The sequence below is a fragment of the Alligator mississippiensis genome, chromosome 9 (assembly GCF_030867095.1).
Source record: "Alligator mississippiensis isolate rAllMis1 chromosome 9, rAllMis1, whole genome shotgun sequence".
In the NCBI taxonomy this organism is placed as follows: Eukaryota; Metazoa; Chordata; order Crocodylia; family Alligatoridae; genus Alligator; species Alligator mississippiensis.
The window spans coordinates 28,595,258-28,616,637 of NC_081832.1; the positions used below are offsets into that span (position 1 = coordinate 28,595,258).

At 45.1% G+C, this 21,380-nt stretch overlaps 1 protein-coding gene across 4 annotated transcripts in view; it reads right to left on the reverse strand.

Moving 5' to 3' along the window:
• The window catches only part of TOX2 (TOX high mobility group box family member 2), a 397,444-nt gene that overhangs the window by 251,858 nt on the left and 124,206 nt on the right, over positions 1–21,380 (reverse strand). For 3 of the 4 annotated variants that reach the window (XM_059733261.1, XM_019490298.2, XM_006258112.3), the window contains exon 2: positions 2,009–2,074. The exons of the other annotated variant lie outside the window; for it this stretch is intronic. In XM_059733261.1, coding sequence (XP_059589244.1) covers positions 2,009–2,074 — 66 coding nt within the window. The remainder of the gene's footprint in view (positions 1–2,008; positions 2,075–21,380) is intronic. 4 annotated transcript variants of the gene reach the window in all.

The window sequence follows — 21,380 nt, forward strand, 5'->3', positions numbered from 1 at the left end:
TGCCATGCAAGTATCTGATCATACAGGTGGCCCTTCTCCTGACTTTCCCAAGCTTTACTACATCCCTGTTAAAGAGTGGCACCCAGAACTGGATGCAGTATTCCAGCTGTGGTGTCACCAATGCCGAGTAGAGTGGGAGAATCACTTTGTTGGTTTTGCTGGAGATGCATCGATTGATGCATGCCAGGGTATTGTTAGCCCTGCTGGCTACAGTGTCGCACTGCTGGCTCAAGAAGATGGAGCTAGACTGTTCTCAGTAGTGACAGATGATAGAACAAGGAGCAATGGTCTCAAGTTGCAACAAAGGGAAGTTTAGGTTAGCCATTAGGACATTTTTTCTTACTAGGTGGTTAGTTAAACACTGGAACAGGTTACTCAGAGAGGTTGTGGACTCCCTAAGACCTGGCTAGACAAAGCCTTAGCTGGGATGATTTAGCTGGGGACTGTCCTACTTGCAGCATGGGGTTGGATTAGATGACCTCCTGGACTAGGGACAGATGTTCAAAAAGCCTGAGCCTGAATTGATTCAATCTTTGCAGCTTAGTCTAACCTGGCTAGGCTGAACTGGTTTGCAACAGCATAGACATTCCCTCTGGACTGAAGAAATGCAGGCACATGCCTGCAGTGGGTCAGGCTAGAAGATGGGATGGCGGGGGGGGGGTGCTAGGGAAGCCCTCCCTTCCCTTCCATAGTGCTAAACTGAGGAGGGGTATGGCCAGGCTCTGGCAGGATGCTCTGATTAGAGAGGGATTCCATGCCCCCCTCACTGCTCCTGACCAGCGAGGGAGCCAACAGGGAGTTGATAACACAGCATTTAGCATCTCGTGAAGAAAACAAAAGTCACTCTCATTAGTTCAAGCACTTCTTAAATAACTTTTTCCAAGGAAGGAATGGAAGGACATTACTAGCTGACCTGTTGATTAGCTCCAAAAAGTCCTAAGCAGAGACTGTCCTGTCTGCCTTACTCAGGTACCTCTCATCATTAGCTAGCATACCACGTTCAGGCTATGGTCTGTGCTGTGGGAGAGGGGAGGAGGGGAATTCCTGCTTGACCAAGGAGTGGTTGGGTGGGAGGTGGGCAGGAGGAAGACAGGCAGATGCTGCTGTGCCTTCAATCTCTGCCAGAGCTCCAGCTGGGGGCGGGGGGGGGGGGGGGGCAGCCCTGAGCTGGAGTAAACGGTGCAGTTCAGGGCTTGAAAGGATCCAGGATGTTGGGGGACTCTGGTTTAAGTTAAACCAGGAAGGGGACATTGCATAAACTGGTTTGACCCGAATCAGTTAAGTCTGATACTATATTCAACCAGGTTTATCCCAAATCAGTTTCAGCTATTTTCAAACTGGTTTATGTGTACTGAACATCTGTTTTGTTACAGGTTTAAACTAGTTTCTGATCAGTTAACCTGGTTTATGTGTAATGCCTGTCCCTAGCCTCGAGGTCACTTCCAACCCTAATTTTTTTTATGATTCTATGATTTTATGAGCTCCTCTATTGGCTTATTAGGGGATTAATAATTTAAAAATAGAAAATGCTAAATTCCATTTTCTCCCACCAACTGCTACAAGTCCATATATTTATTTTCAAAAAATATCCAGGTGCATATAGAAGAGTAACTATGATATCTGAGCTAACACACAATATAGTCCTATTCTTAATCTCTGTAACAAGCATTTGCTGAATGGAAAAGACCATCAAATCTTTAAGGTGAAACGGGCTCAGAAATACACTTTTTGTTTACCTACTTTCCATTCACCCCCCCTCCCCTTCAGCCCCCACTCACAATATTTCCATTTTATCATAACCTGGCTCAGTCTGTCCTTTGTTGTACTCATGTTAGCACATTGACATCAAGAGTGTGATGTATATGTAAATCTGATCTTGTGTTAGAACCTTTTGAAAGCATCTACATTATTTAGAAGCATAAGCTAACTGGAAGTCAACAGTATTTGTGCTCTTAAATCACTTAGGCCTCCACTTAGGCACAGCCCAAATAAGTAAAGTGACACTTACCTGATTTGCTGATAGGAATTCCTGGTTATTGTCATTCATTCCCACATACATGTTCTCCCCATCAAACTGCAAAGGCAGAAAGAAACAATGGCAAATGAAAGACAGAATGTGTTGCCTTCCTCTGCCACTGAGGACCATTTTGGATCCCACATATTTTTTTACCCTTCAATATAAGAGAAGCACAGTCTCAGGAACAAAACAGTTAGCAGTTTATAATAACTGTTTACTCAGTTTTAATAATCAGAGGTGTCTGAGGCTCATAACAGGTTACACATTCAGCTACCTGAGAATCACCCAAAATAAGCACTCCAAAGGAATCAAGATTAGCCTATAATATTAAAATGTACAGAGAAGTACTCACTTTTCCAAATCTCTTACCTTGCGCTGTTCAGTTACCCCCCTCCCCCCCAACTCTCATAAAATGTCCTCCAGAAAGGGAACACAAGAAAATTCAAGGCAGAATGGTTTGGTTTTGTAGGAAGGAAAATAAAAGGATAAAAACTGTATTTATAATGTAATGAAAGGACAGTTCTACCCTTAATGTGGAGCTGCTAGTCCAGCTGCAGATTGTACAAACAATACTAGTATAAAGAGATACATTAACATAATAAAACTACTGTGAGAGGCAAGGATTTTGTGATTTGTTTTATTGGACAAACTGTGCGTCTGGAAAAGCAGCTGGACAAGCTTACAGGCATCTAGTGCCCTTCTTCAGGTCACATGTTACCTCCACTTGGGCTGCATCCACATGAGTGTGAACATTTGTTTCCCTGTGGACAAGCAGCAGTGGCATACCTTGTGCCACAGTTACTTGTCCCTAGGGAATGCCTGTGCAACGCACCCTAACTAATGTGCAGCAGATTACCCCAGGTGGGGTAGGGGAGGCTTGTGCAAACACTGGCCTGGCTCCAGCAGCCTTACCTAGGATTCTGGGAGCCTCTTGGGTGCCTCCTGGGGCTGCAGCAGCAACAATCCTGCCACTCAGAGCCTGGCCAGCAGCCAAAGCATGGCTCTGGCCAGCTAGGCTACAGTTTTGGGCAATGTGCGACGCCCCTGCATGCGCTGCCCCCCCCCCTTTTTTTTTTTTACGGTTTTTTTTTTTGACCCTGGGTTCTCCTGGGGTCAACCCCCCAACCCTGCATGCTACCTTGCAGCGCGGAGAGCAGCTGAATGTGTGGTATGTGGCACTGCAGACATGTCTAGGACACAACATACTGTACACCCTCACTCAACTGGATGTGGCTTTGATGTCCACAAGTTTCTCCAACAGCTTGTCCATCTATACCGAACTGGTCCAATAAAAGACATCAGAAAAAGTCCTTGCCTCTTATAAATTCCCTGGTCCAACAAGCTACCTCCAAGCCTACCAAAATTGCTGTGTTAATTTTTCAGCAAAATCATTAATTACCCATTCCAATCATCACCATATAAAACAAACCATTCAAAACCATAAATATACCCCCTGAAGCAAATTTTAACCAATGTAAGAGTCTGTTGTAACCCCACCAAACTACAAGGCCCTTTTGTTTTTTTATCCTTTTTCACTATCACTGCTAGCTTCCGAGAGGGGTGGGTCACAGTCACTGTTTCCCAATCAACTTCTCCATATTCCTTTTTTTAGCAAAACTGCATCAATGAGGCATGCTGATACAAGGATTATGAATGGAAGAGTATTCAAGGGCTCTATTTGATTCTTGCATTTTCCCTGGTGACCCCTGCATTACAAGACCACACATGTACAGACACTTATCACTAGCAAGGAACACACTCAGTCTCCTGAGTGGCAATATTACAGGACTCTGCTACTTGAGTTAAAGGTGAGTTTCTTTAGTGGAATGTAAGTTGCAAGGACCTGCTACTCAGGAGCATGTACACTAAACCACTGTATTATATGTTCATTATTGAAGTAAATTCCTTGCACTTTTGGGGCTGTTTGAATTACTTGCAACATCATAATCAGTTACTTTTGTTGTCACACTAGACTCCATTTTGTAGACTGGGAGATCATAAGCACTATGTAGGAAGCAATCCAGAAAAAGGTGGGTGATATAAAGGGAATAATACATTTTATCACTGACAAACTGTAGCCCACAATGAAGGGGAAAGCAACACAGAAAATATACATGGCATGAATGAAGACTAGAGGTGCAGCAACAGAGATTTTTGAGGCTGATACCGATAGACAATGTTTAAAGAGGCATATCAGCTGATACAGATCTAATTTCCATACCAGCCCAGCAGCTTGAAGAGCTGTGTGCAGCTAGTAAGCCTGGTGGGGTACAAAGTGGGGGGGGGGGGGCAGGCAGATCAAGGCCCCCTGTGGTGAGGGAGGAGCAGGGCTGGGGCTGGGGCAAGTGCTGCCCAGTCAGGGTGGGGCAGGAGCAGGATAGAGCAGCCACCTGTCTGGGGGGGGGTGTCCCACCACTGCACGCCGCTGGTCTGGAAGCCGCTGGTCCGGCGGCTCCTGTCACTGCTCTCACCACTTGACCAGGAGAGCATTTATCAGCCAAATTATGGGCCACATCAGGGTGATTTCTGATACGATCTGTTTTCTTTATATCAATGCTGTTCCAATATCGGACCAATGTATCGGTGCCTCACTAATGAAGACTTCCATGTAAAATATAAAGCCAGGAACAAACAACTGCTAGAAATACAACTGTAAGAACAGCTGTTTAAGGGAGTTTTTATGGAGTATTCAGTCTCCGAAAGTTTGCAAGAGAACAGTATTCACAGGTTCTTTAAGTTGGAAGATATGACATGCCATGCAAATCACAGGGCAGGCTAGGTTTGCTTAAACAAATTAACAAACAGGAGCTAAAAGGCCAGCTGGGCCTACTCCAGACCTTAATTAAAGACACTTGACCCTCTCATCCCTAGGCAGGAAAGGCCCTTGCAGGGAACAGCAAGCTACACAGTTACACACACATTTTTCAAGCTGCTCCACTGTGACAAAGGCTTTCCTCTGCTCTGCTCAGGAAACAAAGAGTTCAGCCTACTCAGCTCCAAACAGACCAGGGAACCTTGTAGATTTGAAGACTCACAGTGGGGGTAAGGAACTCAGCAGTAATTCCTGCTGGTACCACGCTGCTGTACCTTTCCTGTTTACATTTACTGCAGAGCTCCATCACTATAAAATACAGTTAATTTGGTCAATATGATAAATAAATTAATCTTTACTGGCTTCCCCAAGGACAATGACTGGAAGAGGATCATTCCCTCTAGGCTCATCCTCTAGCTCTGCACAGGCCCAGCCACACAATTTATACCCCCAACGCTTCCTAGTGCAGAGCATGCAATGAAGGAAGTGCTACTCTCTCTTGAACCCAGTTTGAACAGTTATTTAACCATACTGATCCCTGTCTGAATGAATGTGTGCAACCTTTACCTACTCTTCTGTGTAATGAAGAGAGCTGTGGTAAGATCCTGATTTAAAATCCTGATTGTAATGGGAGAACCCTACAGAATAGAGGGAGATTAACAAATGGGTCCTAAACAAAAATGTTACCACGCATCTCTGTGTTTACTTCTGGGCTTCTAAAGAAACTAACCAAGGGGCAATGGGACTGGTGATGGGACAAAGTAGCCAGCACATGGAAGAGTGTCTTCATGAAACATGGAAGAAGCCCGTGGAACATAGGCCTATGTTCTCTCAGCCTATTTGGCTGGAAGAAACCTCAATTATCCTAGAGTAAGAAAAGCTCTTGATGGCATGAAGAACTTATCTGTCCTTTTCTGTTGAAACAGCTCTGAAACTGACTCACCTCTGTGCTACTTCACTTTCACACCAGTACAATCCAGTGAAAAATCAGATCCCACAACTACAGAAAGCCTTTTTCCTATAGAGTTTGGAAACTCTCAAATCAAACATAATTTACATGTCTCCTCCCTTCCTCCTTTCCAGCCATTTTCAGACAACTAATCCAGTTGTTAGACTTCAAAACCTCTGTGGAGAGCCAGAAAACTCTTACTGTTAATTACATAGAATGGGAGTTTTATATTCTCAGAATGAGAATGGGGGGAAAAAACCCTCCAAAATTGTTTCTGGCTCAAAGTATATAGCTAGGGCAGTTCTTGAAGATAAGTTCACAAATTAATTGTAGCAATAAAATGGAATATGCCATAAAACACTTCTGAGATAGGGACAGAGGTACCAGGTGTAAACTACGTCGCATATTTAATGAGAAGAAGATAGTGCCCTATTGCCCTTACAAGCCAGCTGATGAACTGGAGATTGTCCACCCCTTGTGTGTTTCTTCTGCTCCCCGACATGAAAACAATACCACTTGTGCATTAACAGATTGGCAAAAGCCTAGTGAATGGCTCACATAAAAACAATAAAAAACGAATATACACAAAGCCAGATGAAGGTTTTCATTCTCACCACAGACTATTAATTACACTTTAGGTTCTCACAAGATTTAGCCATTAAAGTCCATGGAGTTCATAAAGCCAATGGGAGTAGTGAAGTCATACCACAGCTCAGTTTCAGAACGGAGAAACACTTTCTAATTGCCAAATTATCCTCTGGGATAGGAGAACAAACCAATTAAAAGAAGCCAGATTTCACTAGATTGTGTGACAACTGTTAACTAATATTAAGTCCAACTGAAACAGATTCCTCACAGCTAAAAGGTAATCCCCCTGCAAACATGGGAAGGACTTTAGGCCTAATGTTGGAGTACAGCAGGGGCAGGCAAAATACGACCCACAAGCTGCATTTGGTCTACCAGGCCATTCTATCTGGCCAGCAGAGCACCTAAAAAGTTGAGAAGATTAATATTAATCTCCTCCTGACTGCCTGTCAAAGCTGATGAGAGCCAGGGGCAGTAGGACCCAGCATAGAGAGAGAGAGAGAGAGAGAGAGAGAGAGAGAGAGAGTGTGTGTGTGTGTGTAGTGAGGGAGGCACAGTGTGTATGTGTGTGTAGTGACAGGCACAGAATGTGTGTGCAATGAGGAATGGAGAGAGGGAGAGAGAGTGAGTGAGTGAGTGAGTGAGTGTGTGTGTGTGTATGTGTGTGTGTGTGTGTGTGTGTTCGTTCATAGGACAAGTCCCACAAGCATACCCCACCATACACATGCACCCCCCCACACTGCCATACATGCAGACCCCCACACCCACACCCCATCACATACCTCAGCCACCCTCCCCCCACAAACCCCATACCCACCCACCCACCCCACACATATTCACACATACCCACATGCTCCCTAACCCCACACCCACCCCTCCACACCTATCCACCCCTCCATAGACACACCCACACTCTCCCTCACATAGCCACAGGCTCCCACACATCTATACCCACCCTCTATGCCCCCTGCCCCCCTACAATGTACAAGAGTAAGACTTCATTTTAAGCTATTGTGCAATCACCTCTATATACACTATACAAATACATGTAAATTAGGGAAAAAAATTAAATTAATGAATGTTGTAGATGTTTGCTTTTTAGAATGTAATTTGGTATTTTTCTGGTTCTGAGATGGCAAAACCCCTTGCTGAAAAGAGTGTTTCTGGGGGCAAGGGGAGGGACTTCTGATGGCAAGGGTCGGGGGTTAGAGGACAGAACGTCTGGACCCAAGATGATGACCGGGGGCGGGACACCTGTCAAGGGGTGGGACTACCCATGCAGCCCTTAACAGATTTCTAAAACTCAGTAAGCAGCCCTCTGCCAGAAATAGTTGCCCACCCCTGGAATACAGAAACCATGGGCATGGCTGAGTGTTTCCCAGACTAACTATGGCCATGCCCAATGAGGTCAGTCATAGCAGGCAATAAGATCCTCCTGCTCCTAATGATTTCCATCGGAGTTGTGGGTATTCAGCACTTCTCAGAAGCTGGCCTTTTACTATTTAATTGGTACCATTATGAACATTTGTAAAGCACTCAGCTTCATATCTCTCTGCTTTTAGTATGATTCAAATTAAAAGGAGTTACGTTTCCCAAATATGAGGGCTGCCAAGCAGCCATGTTGCCCAAATATTCCATCCTCCTCCTGCTACAATGGACCATTAATAGGCAGACAGAAAAAAACTCTGTAGGACAAGCATCAAACCTGGAAGAGAATATTTAATCAACGGAAAGCAACAGTGGGCCTCTCTCAGAGGGTGCAGACTATAAGCTTGGCAATTCTTAATACACATGAGAAGAGACTTTATCAGAGGTGATTTTTTCATTGGGCTGAGCATCGGACTTGGAATTTGGAGAGCTAGGTTCGGTTTGTAATACTGCCATGTGCCAGCTATGCAACCTCAGACAAGTCACTTTTCAATTTTGTGCCTCAGTTTCCTTATTTATAAACTAGGGATCTCAAACCTCTTGTAAAGCAAGTCCTGCAGATGAAAATCACTGGACAAGTGCCAAACATTTCTCAGAGGAAATGCAGTCTTCTATTGAGCTGAAGACTATGCTCATTTACATAACATTTAAAACAGTGTTTGTTTCAATTTGCACAAGTGTGAGAACAGTAGCACAGCTACAGACTATTGATTGCCCAGGTAATGAGATCTCTTTCAGTGAGACTCACCCTGTGTTAAGTGCCAGCACCTATGGAATTCTGCAGTTCCACTCAAACCCTACTTTGAGAATTTTAGTGCATGTTTCTGAGTTGCCTCAGCCTAGGGATAGTTTTCTCCCTTCTGAATCATTTAAACATCTCTGGAAATCACTACATATAAGTATTTCCTGCAACAACTTCCTAAATGAGTGTTGTTATACCTTCAAGAGAAACAATTCACAAGGGATATGAAGGGGTATATGCAGACATCTTCAACTGCCCTCCAGATGGCATTTTAAAGAAATAATTTTCGTTTCTAGATTTTATGGTTGCAAAGTAAACCTTGAAACTATACCCAAATCAAATACATGTAATGACATCTGCCTGAACTTGGAGAGCCTGAAATAATAATCCACAGGTGAAAAATACCTAATTTGCTTCTATGGTGCCAATTAAGATATTTTAAATGTCATAGTAAGGTTGCAGTGTTGTTGTAGCCATGATGGTCCAAGAAGTGTCCAAGAGGCAAGGCTTCATTGCAATCTCTTTTATTGGACCATATTTATAGTTGGAACAGCTGTTGGACAAGCTTTCTGGCATCAAGTACAACCTGAGGAAGGGCACTTGTTGCCCAAAAACTTGTCCAACAAGCTCTTCCAGCTATACAGTTTGTCCAATAAAAGAGATCCCACAAATCCTTGCCATCTTAAAAACCAACAATGTTCACTGTTTCTCTGAGCATCAAAACATAGGAAAAAAAGGAAACAAAGGAAATAATATTAGGGAGTTCCATGCAATCTGCACTGAGGGACTACTTATTTTAGTGAGATTTTAAGAAAAGTGCTGGGACTATTCATTAATTCGATTTACATGCAACTGTAACTGGCTTCATTTTCCCAAAGGCTGGAGCAGCTTGTAGATGTTTGAGACTCACTGCCCTGGGCTGCTGAGAGCTACTTTCACTGCTATCACCAGAACAACCATTGTTCAGAGATCCAGAGTTTGTTGAAGTGAATTCCTCAATCGTTTAGAAACAACAAAGCACAGTGCAAAATTTTCCCTAAATTTTCACTCACATGAGATAGTGTCGCCCACACACCTTCTTCTGCTCTGTGTACATTGCCACAGCCACAGAACTAACAGCTCCCAGGTCTGGCCATGTCTGACTGCTACTAACTGCAGGACGACCTTAGGTTTAACACAGAAAACCTCACTGAAGTCACTGGACCATATTCCAATTTCCATCCCACAAGTGTACATCTGGGTTAGTAACACTAACTTCAGGGGTGATGCATAGGGGGTGCACGTGGCGACGTACCTCCTGCAAAAAGGCACCACCAACACTGTTGGTGGTGCCTGAGGGCAGCCGCTGCTCACCACCCTGCTCCACAATCGCCCCTGGCCACTGCCAACGGTGCCCGTGGGTGGTTGCTGACCTATGGTCAGAACTCGCCACCCTCCCCCCCTCCCTGCTGCCAACACTGCCAGCGGCATATGCGGGAGCTCTCAGCTCACCAGCGCTGGGCTCGTGCCACCGCCGCTGTGCCCCACAGCTGCTGGGGGCACGCACCATTCACGACTAACTTGCACTAGTGCAACTAACAGCAGGATCTGTCCTAGTAGAATAGGACCCATTCACAGCATGACTGAAGTCAGCTCTCAGAATGCTGAAGACAAAGTCTGCTCTCTTTAACTCCGGATTTATACCAATGAGAACCAGTGAGAATCAATCCAGTTTGAATGCCTGCTGTCGTGCACTATGTGACACCATTTACACCTGTGCAGAGTGGGCATAAAGTGCCAAATGATAGCCATTTCTCACCTACTTTGCACTGGCAGCAAGGAGCCAGGTACCCCAAAAAGCCAGACTGTTCTCTAGAAACTGGGTCTCTAGGGCTAGGGGCAAAAGTTACACATAAACCTATTTAAGTCATCAGAGTGTTAAATCTGTAACAGAACAGAAGTTCAACACACATAAACCAGTTTCATGATGGCTGAAACTGGTTTAAGATAAACCTGGTTGAAGGTAGTATCAGGCTTAACTGATTTGGGTCAAACTAGTTTATGAAACTTCTGCCCCAGACCCCTTCCTGGTTCAAACTCTATCACAGTCACCCAGCATCCCAGCATGCTTTCCAGCCATGGGCTGGGCTGCACTGTCTGCTTTAGCAGAGAAGGGCTGGCAGGGGGTAAGAGGCAGGGACTGCCACCCCCCACAAGCAAGCCCCAGCTAGGGTCTGGGACCATGGTGGGAGGTTAAATTTCCCTTCCCTCAAGTCCAGACTGCCCTGCCCTGATAAAAGCTTACTGCTGGCTGTGACTGTGGACTACAAATCCATACATATCTGAAAGCAGGAAGAGCAAGTGATGAACAATGCTGCAGAGTTTTGCTGCTGTGAGTCTGGACTGCAAATCCCAGAGACCTTAGGGGCAGCAGGAAGAGGAAGTGAACACACAGCCCATGCTGGCTACATGCCAGAGAGCTATGCTCTAGCGCCCCTCCCCCCAGCTTCTGGCCTGAGCCACTGCAGGTATGTGACTGCATTTCCTGAAAAGTGAATAGTTGTCTAGGTGTTTCTCAGTTTAATCTCTATGTCTTAGACTAACCTACAAAGACTGTATCAAATCAGATATAGGCTTTTTGACTGTCTGCACTTAGCCCAGTTGTCTAAATTTTGTGGCATTTGTAGAATTCAGAGACTCAATACCTGATTTCAGGTTCATTCAGGTAAAGGGATCAACTAACAGTTCTTCATGCTAGCATAGAAATCGATTAATTTAATGGTGGTCCACCTGGGTAATAAGGGTGGAATTCTATTCCCTTCACAGTCATCTGAATACCAGATGTGGCTGTCTACATAGCTTTATGGTATAGTGATTCGAGCATGGGGCTTAAATGTCACAGTGAGCTAGGTTCAAACACTTCTGGGTTAAAGGAACCAGAAATCTAGACCCTCTGGCTTTTCAGGTGAGTGTTTTATGTACTTAGCTACTAGGTGGAAAAGACAGGAGTGTGTGCTTTCTCTCAGGCCTTCCCAATTTCTGAGTCTAAGTCGTGGTTTTTGGCTGACTCCATTTTGGGGCATTTAAGATTGATGCTGCCTTCATAAGGGGCATGCAGATGTGCTCTAGCTGCTACTGTACAAGCTCAGTTTTATGTGTATGTAGTCATTCAGGGTCATCCCCATGAGTGTAGGGCTAGGTGTCCGGGAACAGAATTCCTCTGAGCATTTGCATACGAAGTAGGCCATGGAGTTGTCTCCATGGCCTACTTCATACGCAATGGATGGCCACTTAAGACAACCAGGAAAGAACAGAATTTCACCCTAACAGCCTCTGCTGCTGGTACCTTCAATGGATCAGAGCCTTGCACTGATCTAAATCAGCAGTGCAGGTGTTCTTGGTGATACATCAAGACAAGCAAAAGCTATGGATTCCTTGAATCCACAGATTCAGATACTGAAGATTAGTCAAACAACAAAGGCCTTTATCAAGCAGTATTGAGTGCATATAACATGTTCTTACTGGTGAAATAATTGTTTCTACCATTGAAATAAATCAGTTATTCCCACAACAGAAATATATATTTCAGAAACAGAAAAATAACACTCTTTCCAAAGTGACAGTATCCCTACCATGCTATAAATAAATATATAAACAGTACACATCCATCTCTAGTATATTTTCATGCACACATGCTGCTCACTTGTCCCCCCATTGAAACCAAACACTTTACAGATCTAGGTTAAGACCTGTTTCTCTTAGGAAACTAAAAGAAAATGGAGCTCACCTAGAAGTTCATAGTTTTAAAACGTCTTCCATTGGAGCAAAATCAAAATAGCAAAGGCTTTTGGATCATTTTATTTGTTAAAACAAATTTGTTTTATTACATCTTATCATTTCTCCCTCACACGCACACATTCCCCTCACTCCTTCGTAACAACTGTAATGAATCCTGTCCTCCAAATTACTGTGCCACTGATTGCCAACCTGAGCAGTCAGGCTGAAAATCAACCCTCAAAATGCAGTGGAAACTTCAGAACTTCCTCACTACTAGTTTGATTTTTTTTTTCTTCCTCCAGGCTATAAGGATGCAAAAAAATTTATTAAAAGTGTGTCAGGATATTTTCCCCATCAGGAGATTTTTTTTTTTCATTTAGATGTTTGCCACTTATGCATTAGCCAGGTACAGTAGATAAGAAATGAGTGCTCTCTTTCTCTCTCTATTCTCATTTTACTACAGAATGCTCCTCAAAACAATCAGTCCCATCAGTCTACATTGATTTACAGCAGAAACAAACATTTAAATATTTCCCTATTGTTATAGTGGTTTTCATCCTTTTCACTTTTGTGTAACTCCTCATGCATGTCAGTATTCAAATCCATTTCCAGATCTGAGAGCATACATTCATCATATTCCATCTCCAATAAAAATTGATCTGGCTCATTTTTAATGATTTGGGCATGCTGAGTAGAGGATACAATTTTCTTTTAGTCCTCTTTAATTTGAAAGAAATTTAGTCTTGTGCTGTTGTCTTAATCATTCTTCTGCTCTTTTGGAATTATTTCATTTTAGTCATACTTTGAAAAAAACTATTTAATAAATCAGTGGGCTGAACTGATTCTTACCTTCTTTGGTTTTTTACTTCTGAATAAAGAAACTATAACAGAGACAAAATGGTTGCCATTGTGGTTAAGAAATATTTCATGCCAAAGATACAGATTAAGATGCAGGCTAGGGACACACATTACACATAAACTGGCTTAACTGATCAGAAATTGGTTTAAACCTGTAATAGAACAGACGTTCAGTGCACACTAAACCAGTTTCAAAATTAATGAAACTGGTGTAAGATAAACCTGGTTGAATGTAGTATCAGAATTAACTGATTTGGGTCAAACCGGTTTATGCAATGTCTGTCCCAGACCCCTTGTTGGTTTAAGTTAAATAAGAGTCCCCCAGCATCCCGCCATGCTCTAGGCTGGACAGGGCTCTCTACGCCACAGCAGGACTTTGGCGTAGAGCTTATAGGCACAGCAGGGTCTGCTGGCTTACCTGTGCCCCCCTCTCCCCCATCTTACCACTCGCTGCTTAAGCAGAGATCCCTTCCTCCTCTCTGACACAGCAGGGACTGTAGCCAGCATGTGGTATGGAAGCTAATGTCAACAGGTGCCTGTGTGGGTATCTCTCTCCAGTTTCACTGGGGCAAACAGACAGAACAGTCACTGCTTAGGGCTTTTGGAGCTAATCAACAAGTCAGCCAGTGAGCTGTTTAAAAAGTTTGAAATAATGTGGAGAGAGGCTATTGTTTTCCTAATCGCGTGATAAAGACAGTTATAACCCTCCCCACCCCCCGCCCCACCCCTGCTGGCTTGCTCGTCTGTCAGTTTGCTGCAGACAGTATGACGAAGCAGGGAGGAAGACTGAAAAGCTCTGTATCATCAACAGATACAAACACTGCACACATCCCCACTTGCCTCAGAGTGCTAGTCCGGGGCTGGGGGCTGGCAACACTCCCGCCCCTTGAGAAGCCAGCAGGGAAAAGCCTGTGACCGTGCAGGCAGACCTTCCTCCCTAACGAGAATGTCCTGTCTGGGCCTGGCCATGCCCCCCTCAGCTCAGCTCCCTGCAGAAGGGAAGGAAGGGCTGCTTTAGCACCCCCTAGCTTCTAGCTTAAGCCACTGCAGTCATGTGCCTGAATTTCTTCAGTCCAGAGAGAATGTCTGTCCAGTTTCAAACTAGTTCAGCCTAGCCAGGTTAGACTAACCTGCAAATCAATCTTTGCAGGTTAGCTCAGGCTTGTTGGATATCTGTCCCTAGCTGCAGAGTGCTATATATCTCTAAACTTGGACGAGTGTTTTTCTTTCTTTCTTTTTAAAATATTAAGGGTCTGATTTTTAGTCTCAATTAAATTAGGAGTGACTCCACTGAAATTAATGGAACTATCCTAGTCCCAGTGAGATCAGAAACAAGGCCCCTACATCAATAGAACTCCCCACTTCTACACAAAGCCCCCCCCCCCCCCAAATTCAGAAGAAAGTCCAGATACCCATGAGCTCTGAAATAAAACATACACAAATAAATGAACATCTAACAGGTACCATAGTTATGCTGCCCACATTGACTCTAAGGCTAGGGCCAGAAGTTGCACATAAATCGGTTTACATGGTCGGAAACTGGTTTAAACCTGTAACAGAACAGACACTGAGTGCACATAAACCAGTTTCAAAAAGCCTGAAACTGATTTAAGGTAAAGCTGGTTGAGCGTGAAAGAGTCCAGGGAAGAGCCACCCATATGATCAGAGACTTGCAAGGCAATCCATACAAGGAAAGGCTGAGGGATTTGGGCCTCTTCAACCTAAAAAAGAGAAGGCTGAGAAGGGACTTGGCAGCTGCTTACTGCTACATCAGGGGAATACATCAAGGGCTTGGCAAACAACTGTTCATCACGGCACCCCTGGGGAAAACCAGGAATAATAAGCACAAACTCCTGGAAGACCATTTCAGGCTTAACACTATGAAAAACTTCACAGTCAGGGTGCCCAGACTGTGGAATAAACTTCTTCCAGAAGTGGTGCAATCACCTACCCTGGAAATCTTCAAGAGGAGACTGGACCATCACCTCGCTGGGGTCACCTGACCCCAGCTGTCTTCCCTGCTTGGTGCAGGGGGCTGGACCCAATGATCTTCTGAGGTCCCTTCCAGCCCCTTACAATCTATGAATGTAATAGACTTAAATGATTTGTGTCAAACCAGTTTATGCAACTTCTGTCCCAGACCCCTTCCTGGTTTAAGTTAAACCAGAGTCCCCCAGCATCCCAGCATGCTTTTCAGCCCTGGGCTGAGCTGGCTCCACCCCTCTTCTCTCTAGCTGGGGGGGGGGGGGGTATGGCCAGATGCCAGCCAGAATGGTCCCCTCAGGCAAAGGGTGTAGCAGCCCATCAATCATTAGCCCCCCTCCCCACTCCAGCAGCGGGGGCAGGGGCATGGCCAGAGCCCACTGCCATCCACCTGCCTCACCTGCAGCTGTGGGGCTGGGGCTGTAGGGCTGAGCTGGGCTGACCCATAGGCACTGCTGAAGGCGGACACAGAGGGGCCAGCCCATTGGGGCCTTTAGCTTGGGCTGGGGGGCATGGGCTGTAGCTGGCTGAGCATCAGGCTGCCTGAGCCAGCTCAGAGCTGCCGGTGGGTCCAGAGCCCAGCAGTCCCCACTGCAACCCTGTCCTGGCCAGGGTGTGAGCTGGCCAGGGCCAGTGGGGTTCTCCTGCCTCCCTAACCTCCAGCTGTTGTTGCCGTCATGCATCTCTTAGGGGGTGGTTGGAAGCTTTAGCCCCGCAGCTTCTGCCGAGCTCACAGAGCTCTGGCTCCAGCTCTTTTAATCGCGCCAGGCAGGCAGAGCTGGAGCCAGAGCTCCAGGCACTGGGCAGAAGCCACCAGGCTGAAGCTCCCCCTGCTTCCAGCAGCACTGTATGGTGGAGCAGAACCAAGAGCCACAGCTGGAGGTGAAAAGAGAAGAACAGCCCTGCCAAGCCCAGTCAGCACTCAGCTTCCCCTCGCCTTCAGCGGCTACTCCTCCTCCCACCTCCCCCTCCTTCTCGCCCTCCCCCTCCTGCCACTGCTGCACTGCTCCAGGTCGTGTGGGATGGTGGGGGGGTGTAACTTTAGCCTAACAGCTTCTCCTCAGAGCATGCAGATCTGGCATCTGCTCCAGCTGCTTTCCACCCACTCCACCCACAGGAACTGCTCATCATGCTGGACAGGCAGAAGAAGGGAGCTGTAGCTGAAGCTAGAGCTCCATGCTCTGGGCTGAAGTAACCCCCCTCCCCTTCGCCTCCTGGAGAAGTACAGCAGTGGCAGCAGTGGAAGGAGGAGTAGTTGCTGGAGGTGAGGGGAAGCTGAGTGCTGGCTAGGGCTGTTCTGCTCCCCTCACCTCCGGTTGTGGCTTCTACTTTTGCTCCTGCCCTGCCGTGCAGCACTGGTCAGGGTGGCGGGAGCTTCAGCCCGGCAACTTCTGCCCAGTATCTGGAGTTCTGGCTCCATCTCCTACTGGTTTCCACCTTCCCAGGCCAGGAGGGGCAGGTGGAAAGCACCCAGAGCTAGAGCCAAAGCTCTGTGCGCTGAGTAGAAGCTGTGAAGCTAAAGCTTCCACCCGCACAGTCTGCCGCAGCTCTGCCGGCCCCACCCTGCCTACACTCCTGCCCCCACCCGCAGCACAGTCCCCCCTCTCGGAAGATGCTTGTACTCCCAGGACAACATGACAGGGCTGCTGCCCCCCTCGCCACTCCAGTGCAGGGCGGGGAGCATGGCCAGAGGCTGGCTGGCATGGCCCCCTTAGGTGAGGGGGCAGGGAAGGGGTTATTTCCACCCTCCCTCCAGCATCTGGCAGAGGGGGCAGGGAAGGAGCTTATCCTGACACTTGCCCCGCACAGGGAGTGATCAGCGGTGGTGGCAGTTGGGGTGGGCAGACCCCGGCTGCAGTCCCCAGGAGGGCAGAGGGGGAATAAACCCCCTTCCTGCCCCCTCTGCCTCAGAGGGCTATGCTGGCCAGCCTCTGGCCATACCCTCACCCCTGCAGCAGCAAGAGGGGAGTACCAGGCAGACCCCAGCTTGGGTCCATGCCGGTGGGACAGGGTGGGGGGAATTAAACCCCTCCCTGGCCAGTTCACTCCAGGCTACTGCTGGGACTGGCCACACTCCCTCCCCCCACCCGCCTAGCACAGCTTCCCTGCTGCCAAGGGCATGCTCTAGCACTCCCCTGCCCCCTGGCTTCTGGCCTGAGCCACTGCAGACATGTGCTTTCATTTCCTGAATGTCTATTCACTTGCACATGGACCAAGTTATAAGCCTGTATGGGCTGGAAGTTTCGTCTGGAAATCTCTCTGAACTGTGTTCCATAGGCACGATATTCTACTACTCTGCACTTTGTCTGGCCATTTCAACCTCTGGAGAGTGGTAGAGTATGCTCCCCTCACCTCCAACAGTGTGAATGAGTGGAAATACATTTGTTCTGTTAGTACAGATGTAAACACTGGCAAGGTGTTAAGCAAGACTTGATACTGTAAGATTCACTCTAGCAATTAGCCCTCTTGAACTCAAAGGGCTTGTTAGCGTAATGATTATGTTCTTGAGTCAGTGTTATAGACTCAGGCACTCAGTCAAGTATTTTAAAGTCCAGAACTCAACACAACTGAAAACAGTTTTAGACCAGCACTGTCTAAGTTCTAAGCAGCTGCAGGGCACACTGCTTTACCATCACTTCTCCTACAGGCCACACTGCTACATCACTACCTTTGCCCTGAATTGCAGCCCCATTGCTGCCTCCCCAACACTTCCCCCAGATTAATGGCAGGAAATAGAAGCTAGAGGACAGAGGGTGAATCCATAGACCAGAATAACCCAGAGGCAGAGGAAGTGATAATAGAATGAGCAAAAATGAAGGGCGGTGGCAATGGCTGGAGGAAATGGCACCAGCACCCATGGGGGAACGTACAGGGAGCTGAGGATGTAATGGCACCAGATGTCCACTGGCTGCAAGTTAAAGCACTTGCAGGCTGCATGCAGCCCATTGGCCACTAGTTGGACAACCCTGTTCCAGACTATTGAGAAATAACCTCCAAGCTTTTTCAAATTTCACTTTGTCAGGGAGAATTTCCAAAAATGCTGATTCTCCAATTCAATTCTTACAATAGAAAAAGGCAAAGGGAACATGTTAATTAATGCATCCTGCACCAGACACTGCTGACTTTTTAAAATACTTTATTTTAATCCTCCTTTGGGCTGGATTTTGTCTACCTTTTTGTGTTGTTGTTTTTGTTCTTGTTGTTTGGAAGGTGATTATTTTTTTACTTGTAAAATGTGCACAGAGGTCACAAAGAGTGTACGATAATAAGACACAAGTGAATTCAAATGCTCAGAAATGTTGCTTGCACACTGAAGCAGAAACTAAATCAAAGCAAGTGTAGAACTTTTGTTCCATGTAAACAGAATATAAATGTGTTGACCATAAAAGGCAGAAAAGTAAGAAATATTATTTGTTCAAGTTTGTGGGACGATGCTAACTTCCAGTAGACAGTGTTGTCAGCTCTCACAATTTTATTGCAAGTTTCATTATATTATTGATGTTTTTCAAGCTCCAGCTAATGTTTTTCAAGCTCCAGGTCCTGGAGTCATGGGTGACATCTTTCATTTATAAGAAAAGAAGTTTCTAACTCTCAGGCTTTCAGATAAATGAATCAAAACATGATATCTAAAGACTCAACAGAATTCCACATGTTTAAAAATGTCACGGTTCTTTGCAGTCTGACTTATGCTTTTTTAACACTTAACATGAAAAGTCAAAAACAGTCCGGGTGCATCTACATGAGATGCTACTGTGCAGTAACACTGGCAGGCACTAACCATGACACACTGCTACTGTGCAATAGTGTCTGAAATAAACTGTGCAAGGACAATACTGTGCAATAACACCAGTTACATAAGCAAGTACTAAATGACTGTGCAGTAACAGCTGCACAGTCCGCCACTCATTTAGACGCAGCCTCTGACTACAAAATGACCAGTGATACAGAGCCTTTCACAACTAGACCACCAAACCACACCCTGCCCAGGTCATCACTGACTAAAAGTTATCATCATTAGGCAGCTGCTTAGTACTTCCTGAGGAATGAGCTGCGTGGTTCAGGTAGTTTACAAAATCCAGGTATCAGCATCGTAAGAACCAGCATCACAACTCTGTCTGTCTTAGGAGAGAAGGGCAGGTAGTGAATTTTCCTCATTGCTCTGAGACAATCATTCCAAAATGGAGGGTATTGGTGAAAGAATCTTGAACTACAATTCTCCAACTTGCCCCTGAGCTTCTTTCTCCAGAAAGGCCAACCTAACAACATTACCATCCCTAAACAGAATGAATAAAAATAATACTGCAGTGAATTCCTTTAAACATCTATGACTAAGTATATAGATGAGAAACCCTATATACATAATAGCCCATTAAAAAACCCTTCAGTTGCATAACAAAAATTGATCAGATCATGTCAGAGGTAAGGAATTCTTAGGGTGATATATTTTAGTGGATCAATTATATAGTTGGGATAAAGTCAGGCAAACTTTCAAATGTAATGCCTAACTTTATCCCAACTACATAGTTGGCCCAATAAGATATCACCCTAAGAAATTACTACCTCTCATCATTTCTGGACCATCATGGTTACAACTACTTAACATTTCAGCGTAACTGCTGTTGAGGTTTACTTGGTTGTATCCAATCAACTCACACTCTAATGAAGATTATTTTTGCTGATGGTGTACTAAGTAAAGCTGTTTCCATCTAAAAATCAAAACCTTTTATGCAGTGCAAAACTTTTTTCTTCCTCAGATGCATTTCTGCCATAACATTTATATCCCATACTATGGAAGTCATCTTACAGGAGGACATTAGAGGCTAAAGTCGTATGGATGTGCTGGAATGCTAACACAAAAAACAAATCTCAAAATGTTTTCAAGAATCCATATTGTCAACACAGATTTCTGTCAAGTCACAGGAATGAGAAATATTTGCTTCTTCCCTACCCCTACTAGACTCTGCTATATGCAGGACCACTAGTGTGATTTCCTACAGGAATAATTTTGCATCTGACTTCTTCAGGGAATATACCACTGGGATTAGCCTAATCTCTTTAACTGCAATTTCTCCATTAAAGTCTTTACACAGCCTCTGACCCACAATGATCTACTTAGCATTATTTAGTTGTCCACAGAAATACTTGGACTTCCCTTCAGTTGGTCCTCTCAAATGGGGTAAAAAGGTCAGAAACAGAGTTACTTAAACCTCCAGAATACTCCTGCAAGGAAAGCAATGACACTTCCATCTGTATCCACAGCACATCCATTCAGTCTTGCCACCTACACACATGCCGCTACAGAAATACTGTGAATCAGTGTCTAATAGTACAGCATGTATTAGAAGTCACATGTTCTTCACATGGTTATACAAACCAAGCTGCTACAAAAGTAATTTGGCTTTTATTTATAGAGAATTTTACTCACAGCTGTAAAAAAAATGTATGATGTTCAAATAACTTTTGAGCACTGAGGTCTAAAAGAGAGGAGATTACAAACTCATCCTTAGACAGGATCAAAACTCTGAGAACAGATATTTTTTAAGATAGTCACACATATGGATTTACTATAGGACTATCTGGGTCCAATTTTCAGTTTTTCTTGTCTTAAAATGCAGATCTAAGACTGATTGCTAGCCCTACTAGAGGGGAAAATTAAAATGAAAGTGGCTCAGAAGAGAAGAATTATCATTTTAGATTTGAAATGCATGGAAAAACTAGGACTCAGTATTTTAAATCATGTTAACAACCAGGGGGAATTATGATTCAAGATCTTTTTATTTTTAACCTCTTTTAAAACATTTAATGTTTACCTATTTAAACTGCATAACCATCCCTGCTCTCCCCCCCCCCCAATCCTTAACTCTTCGCTGCACTGAACAAAGTTTCTGGGACCAGCTTCAGTAGAGTGAGGACACATGCTCTGGTATCTCATTGCATGTTCTAGGGTGGCTAGCTCTCAAGGGAGGTGGGTCTAGCATTGTCTGTGACCAATCAGCAGCCCTCCAGCTAAGTCTGTGATGTCAGAGATCAGATGATATCTTGGAAATTACCTGGTCTCAAAAGGGCAGTCTGAGTTCAAAGAGAGAGAAGGTTCCCTGTGCCAGGGAAGAAAACTCAGTTTTTATACAAGTATCAGACAGATGGTCTGCAGAGAGCAAGCTAAGAGTAGGGGAGCAGATAGCCTATTCCATGGAATTCCACAAGGAGTAGTTGGGATCAGACAGAAGACCCTGGGTTACTTGGAAGGGCC